The 7293-nt window shown below is 34.3% G+C and overlaps 1 protein-coding gene across 2 annotated transcripts in view; it reads left to right on the forward strand.

The window, feature by feature from the left end:
* Positions 1 to 7096, forward strand: part of LOC108736858 (hepatic triacylglycerol lipase) — a 20294-nt gene extending 13198 nt beyond the window's left edge. Inside the window, exons 5-6 of one of the 2 annotated variants that reach the window (XR_001937782.2) lie at positions 5297 to 5637; positions 6945 to 7096. Coding sequence is in view for 1 of the 2 variants with exons in the window: in XM_018469445.1 (XP_018324947.1) it covers positions 5297 to 5529 (233 nt within the window). In the remaining variant the exon portion in view is untranslated. Of the gene's footprint in view, positions 1 to 5296; positions 5661 to 6944 lie in introns of those variants that run through there. The other variant, XM_018469445.1, reaches the window with a different exon arrangement.
* Positions 7097 to 7293: the final 197 nt, after the last annotated feature.

Below are 7293 nucleotides of genomic sequence, written 5' to 3' on the forward strand. Positions count from 1 at the left end.
TTTAGCAATACCACTCGAACCTACGATATCCACCTTCCTACCTATATGATTAAAATAACATAAACAACATAAATATATTAGTTTCATTTCGCGGTTAATAAGTAAAGTATTTTATCACTTTGGGCCTTATGTCTTATTAAGTTTTGAACGACTTAATCAAAAATATAATCCATTTGGCATCTTCGCAACTAATAATTCTTTCTGTCCTTTCCCTTATTTGCGCAGCCCTCTCTAGTCTCGATGTAATTTATTCGACGCGATTTGGAACATGACTGTTAATTGGTTAAAAGTCAGATATCTGATGGGGCAGGATGCCAACACGGCCGTAACGCGAACTCATTTGTCTAAGCATTTGTCGCTCTACTTCCTGTTGGACTACAGAGAACGACGACGCGACGCGACTTATTACTGTGCTTATACTACAGATCAGCTGCGGCACCGCAGATTACATGAAAATTTAATCAATCGATGTACTATACTATTATTACATATAGAAACATTATTTTTTTTGCTGACTGACTTAACAACGAACAAATACTCCGGAACATATGTTATGCGGCATACAAATTTAATTACGAGTTACGTTTACCTTACTTGACTACAATTAAAACAAATTAATTCAAGGGCATGCGGCACGCAATTGTTCAGCGTTGTCTTGATATCTTGATAATAAAATAAAGGAACATTGTTTTGACGCAATGTTCGTGTTCCAGTTTAATTTTAATATTTTTGAAGTGCACGGTAGGGTAAGTTCGTTTCATGTGAGTTGCTATGTAACGAAATCATGCAACGCATTTCCCCCGCTGTCTATCCCTATATATGCTTAGATCTTTAAAACTACGCAACGGATTTTGGTGCGGTTTTTTTTAATAGATAGAGTGATTCAAGAGGAAGGTTTATATGTATAATACATGTATAATGTAGTAGAGAAACACTGATAATTTTAGAGGTTTGTAATGTGATGTACATAAACACATTTTTTGCGCTAACATTGCAAACGATGGCTGAACTCTACGAGATAGATGAAAATAATGTACTACAGTATTGTACACCTTAAAAAGGTCTACAAAAAAGTCCGTGATGGTATATGTCTATCTCTTAGGAATAACCCACAATAACCATTTTTGATCCTTTACTTTTTACGAGAAACAATGGCTTATTTACGAAGCGATTTTAAACAATACAGCATTAGTCCTTATCCAATTAAGTACTTTTAAATACATTGTTCATTTAATATAGATCAATATGGCCCTTTATAGCATGTAATTTAAATGAATAGTTCGAAGATATTACAGAGTTAAAATAGAGGGACATAGCGGTTGCGGCGGTACCGGCCGGGAGGGCAGTTTGTATTGTCTAATGAAAAAAAAGCTGTGATTGTTGTATATAAAGACATTCTATAGTATATTTACTATCAGTATTGCACCCGTGCGAAGCATAGTGTACAAATAATACCATTAAACCATTTCGATCTTTAACCCCTATCTTGGTATGTTTGTGTGTTTGAAGAAATTTCACTTCAGTAGCGATTTAGTCAGTTTAATAGTTCGAGGCAGAGTCATGCCTTGTTGGGTTTTTCCTCTTATTGGCTTCTGGCTCGTATTTTTTTGTTGCATATCAGGTACTGGTGGTGGCATCAGAACAATTTTTGATTTTGTCACATAATTTAGAGTTAGTTACTTTTTGTCTTTCTTTTTGTTAACTTACGTTTTTAATTCATATTTTCTTCGTTGTGCCTGTAGTTGTAATCCGTTATTTCATTATTAATTATTTATTGTGGACTGAGGGCTGTGATAATAGGGGGAGGGGGGCGGTGTGTAGGAGGCTCCCACCCGGAACGCCAAAATCAAGAGACACTAAAGGATCCTGCAATATTGAAATCGATCTATCTAGTAGATTAATAGCTTAGATTAGAATTAAATTAGAAGTTTTTGGTTTCTGGAGATAGTAGAAGGGGGCGCTAAAAACTTTTTCTATACTCCTGTTGCTTTAAGACAGAATAAAACGAGATGATGGATAAAATAGACGTAAAACCAAAAAATTAAAAATGAACCCCATATGAATGCTTTGAATAAATAGGTACTATATTTTACACCTAAACAGGCAAACAGTACACTGACAACAAGAGTATATCCAGAGAGTGAAAATACCCTAATTTATTTTTAATATACACTGTAAACTCTTTACAACGTCTCTCGGTATTGTGTAAAACTTTCTATAACGTAGAAATTAGTTGAATTTGTAGGTTTACCCTAAAACCCATACATTAATGCTTTTGTTAAAGTAAAAGAAATGCGTTGTGTGCACGAAAAAATGTGTCACTCCACATAAGGAAAAAGCTCTCTTGGTAAAAAAAGTCCGTCCTTTGAGTTTCGTTATAAAGAGTTTACAGAAACGTAGAACTCGCCTTTTTTGAATTAGCGAAGGGTGATTATTTGAGTTGGAACAAAAAGGGTGGCAGATAAGAGTGAAGTATACAAAAATTATTAAAAAAAATCTTAAAGTATCTTGGTTTACATTTATTTCAAAAAGAAAATTACACAAAGTTGTATGCTTTCAAATGGAAAATAAATTCGCGACCTTGAATGTAATGTTTCCTTCATTTCAATGTCCAATATGTTTTTTAAATAGGAGCACATATTTTAGACGGGAAAAATTTTGGATTTGGTTGTTAAAACCATTAAAAGGTGTCATATACGACTGGCACAGTTAAATCTGAACCCATTACTGGGTCCACAAGCAATCTTTTAGTAATAAATTTCTTTTTATTCGCTAGTGTTTTTAACGAAATTTCCTTATGTTTCCCCGGAGATTCTTATAACAAAAAAAAAGACATTTAAACAATGAAAACATCATATAGCCTAAAAAGGAAGACCTTTTCTTTTCTTTAGCTAAGTTTACAAGTATGAAATTTTCAAAATAAAAGTCACCTTTAAGCAAGAAGAATTCATTTGGCACAAAAACAATTATATTATAAATAAAATAAAAATACGCTTTTCCTTAAGTTGGTTCTAAATTCCATTAGGCCTAGTGAAATTTCGCTAAGTCTAGCAACACTGGTCCAAAATCGAATGTGTTAGTGGGCATCCCTCTCACTCTTATTTACTACTTGTAGAGAGACAAAAAGCTGAGGTAGATTCGATTAGTCTGCCCTCTGGTGAATATATATATATACACTCGAAAAACATAACCCTCCTGGCGCAATTGGGGTAAAAACAAAATAACGTTAACGATGCTGAGAAAAAAAATTGCGCAGTGCGCATTAATATCTTATCTTTTTAACAATAAATTAATTATGTCAAGGGATAAGAGATACAATATCGATTAGAGAAGTTGTCAATGGAAAAGAGACATAAGAATTGTAAATTTCACTTTAACTCAGTTTTAAAAAGTGATAATGAAAACTGCATTTGAATTTGTTTTTCCCTGATGCAGGTATGCTTTAGTTATGGGGGTAACACAGTTGCTGAAATTATAAGTTATAGAAAAAGGTGAACTTTGCTGTTTCAATTTGGCCCTAAGTATTATTAACTTTATGATTTGTGCCAGTGTTTGTGGTTAGTAGGTAAACCAGGAAAAAACAAGCATTTCAAACAATTGAAATTTCTGGTCAAGGATTATTTTCGGGAGAACTTTCTCTTTTACTGACCATAAGAAGAATGAAGAAGAATGACCTTTTCGAAATAAAAAGCCTCGTCGTATTGCCTAGTCAAAGCAACTCCACGCTAAATTTTCTTAAGATCGAATTCACTCTACAAAAATAATTTTTCACTGGTTAATTCAGGTTTATAAGGGGAATAATGAGCCGGACTGTAGCTAATTATTCACTAGTAAACTATGCGTAGGCATTTAAAATCTCTAAATGATTCGCTTTATAATTCCGTCAATCGGGGGTTAAAATTTCAAAGACCGCTATTCTAGCATTCATGTTAAGTAGTTAGACAAGCTATTGTATATAGTGACAGACAAATACTTTTTTTAGGATTTTCATTAACTAAAGTAACGATGTAATAAAATCTGAGTGAGCCCATATCACAGCGTTAGATGGAACGTATCGATAATTTTCAATCCTTCAATATTTGTCCCAATACCTATGTGTTTACTTACATTTTCTTTGACCTACTAGTAAGAGGTCTAGAAACCTTCGACTATCGACCCCGATCGACCATCAGGTCCCCCAGACGTAGCCCTATATTCTATTGATCATTCTTCTCTTATTTTGTAATAAATATTAAATTATTAAAAGCGTGTAAAGATAAGNGTTCGGGTGAGAAAGATGAGACGGACGAAATGAAGACAGAAGAGAATGAAAGATTATCTGTGGAATATTACTGCCTCAGCATTTGCCTAAGTGATCCATGGAAACCACAGAAAAACTTGGACCAAGGCAGACGGACCCGGAATCGAACCGGCGTCCTCCCGAATGCTAATAAATGGTCTAAACCTCTAGGCAATGCCGCTCGGTACTACTGTGATGTGGGACCCTAGATACATAAGAACAGAGCGCATAGGAGGACAGCCCGTATTATCAAGAGTGAGAGGCTATTTTTATTGTTTAGTTTTTCCTAGAGGAGGGGAAATCTTCAAAAGTGACCCCTCTAAAGGGTGCCAGTGTCGGATTCGCCGAAGCTCTAACCGACTAAAACCTCTCCTCGGGTAGGCAGATCAACCCGGAGGTTTTGCATCCCTAGGAAGGTTCTGTGGAAAAGATTGGGAACGGGAAGGGGGGAGAGGAATAATTTAGGGGAGAATGGTGATAAAACGGCAATCAATAGCCCATCTCAGATAAGTTCACTTTTTTGTCAACGTAGGTCTCACCAAAAAAGGGTGGGTCAATAAGAGTTCCGTAACAGAAAAATCCGCTACTCTAGATCATAGTTTAACATACTGGAAGATATAGATCCTAGGTCTGCCTTCCCTCATCCAAATTCCTCTGTGATTTCCTTGAATAATTTAGGAAAATGCTATAACAGTAATATCCCAAAAGTGATCTATCACTTTTCTTCTGTTCTCATTACATTCGCTCGATTTATCTCTTCCTAATGTTATCTACCCTTTTCCACAATTTCTAATACTGAAGAAAGTCTCTCGTTTTACCCTCCGGCTTTGCACTACAGTGTAACTTGTAGGGGCTACCCCCACTCAATCAGCATGAAGAACGGGTGGAAATGCAACGCCCAAAATTACGAAATCTACATCGCGTTTTGAGTAAAAATTTCAGTAAGGGATGATATACGTACTTACATACATCGTATAGGTTGCTTATTTTAATAAATTCTGCTCTCTTTATTTTCAGTGATTAATTTAGTGGCGTGTAGCCACGAAAGGTCTCATGCTTATTTTATCGAAAGTATTAATTGCAAAGGCATAACCGGTACGTCCTGTAGTAGTCGTGATAATTTTGATAAAGGATTGTGCAAGGAGAATACGAAAACAATATTTGGAGAGGACGCCCCTGTAAAAGATCTTGGTGGATTATTTTATGTTACCACAAATCAGCACTCTCCATTTAATACATCAGCCTGTTGAAAGAAATTTTATTACTCTATGTATACCTACACCTATATCTATTGAGCAGTTTTGCAGGAACCCAATAAGAAATAAGGTGGTTATTCTTGTTGTATTAATAATATGCAGGTAAATAAATATTATTAAACCAATTTCAATACTTCATCTCTCAATCCTTAAGTGTTTACCTAGTACAATATCGAAAACATAGCGGTAGCGTAGCCACGTGATTTGGAGGGTTCAAACCCCCTCCCCTATCAACTAGGAATATTTTAATTATGTTGCTCTCCCAGTATTTCGGGAAGCAATTGCTATCAGGTACAGACCATAGAAGTAATAATATATAATACAAAAGGAGGTTGAAATGTTTGATAAGGTCTCTTTATTTTCTTTTTCATTCCTTTTAAGAAACAGATTTTCAATGAATTCTGCTACTACATTCTATTATTTCTATGGTATAGAAGTACAGATAGCGCAGCAGAAACCAGAAACAATAAAAAAAACAGTAGCCTAGGCCACTCCTCACAACCTTCTCTTCAAGGCCATAAAACCTCATCGAAATCACATCAGCCGTACTGACAGACGTACCTACTCGTACTGTGTTTTTAATGACATACAAATAACCATATGAACCTAAAAAAGGTAGCTATTTCAAAAATACAGGCAGATACTTCCATCTTATTAAAGATAATACGGATTTTCAACTTTTTTTAACTTTACCCCACCTTTGACAAATCCTAGCAACACCACTGAAATATAGGAGTCCTACTTAATAACTTTTAACATTCAAATTAATTTTCTTCAAACCAATTTTTAAAAAGGACGATGACAAAAACTAGCTCTATATTATATATCGTTTGGATCCACCTGCTGCATTATTTAGATACTTACGTAAATAAAAAATTAATTTAATTTTAAGTTAATAACTATCCATTTGCTTTATTAAGAATGACCATAACAATAACGTCTTAGTGCTTCACTGAATATCCTCCTAACCTCATATTTTTTACAAAGGTACCTATATTAGGTACTTTGCGACTGCCAAAAGATTACAGAACATAGAGCAATGAATTACGGCTCACAATTCGTTGCAATTATTTTTTATTTATCAAACGTTAGACACAAATAGAATAGGCATTGTACCAAATCTTCATTCTACTATGGATTCCGGCCGTGAAAGCCTTTGTTCTTATAGAGTAGGCATTGCTAAACTCACCTAGCATAAATATTAACCAATTACGAATTTGCTCAAATTGTTATTATCCAATCCAGTGAAGACAATAGTGATAATTACCCTTTAATTGCAACTAGAGATAATTCAAAATATTTTTATTTATAATATTAATATTATGTTTTTAATCCTATACTTTATAAAACCAATAATTACTGTTCGTTGACCAAATTAACATTTTATTTTTTGTAATACCTAATTTAAGAATTATGGCTTACAAACAAAAATCTGAAAAACTGAAAGCCTTAGTTAGTCTCATGAAACTTATGGAAAATTGACCATAGGGGCGTTCGTTTTCAAGTAGAATAGGTATGAAGAACATCAGATAAAACTATAAAGAAATGGTAACAGGCGTGGGATGCACCTACTTTCTTTTCATTTAATGTGTTGTAAAGTAAAAAGGAATGTAAATAATTTGCTTGTATAATATATGTAAATATACATACTTTTGTGTTTCAAGTTTTCTATTTTTTTCATAATCCTCCAAGTTAATCTAGAGTTTGGACAAATTTTGTCTGAATAATAGGGGGCAAGTTACGTTTCTTTATAGTTTT

The sequence above is a fragment of the Agrilus planipennis genome, unplaced genomic scaffold, assembly GCF_000699045.2.
Source record: "Agrilus planipennis isolate EAB-ADULT unplaced genomic scaffold, Apla_2.0 scaffold4, whole genome shotgun sequence".
Lineage (NCBI taxonomy): Eukaryota > Metazoa > Arthropoda > Insecta > Coleoptera > Buprestidae > Agrilus > Agrilus planipennis.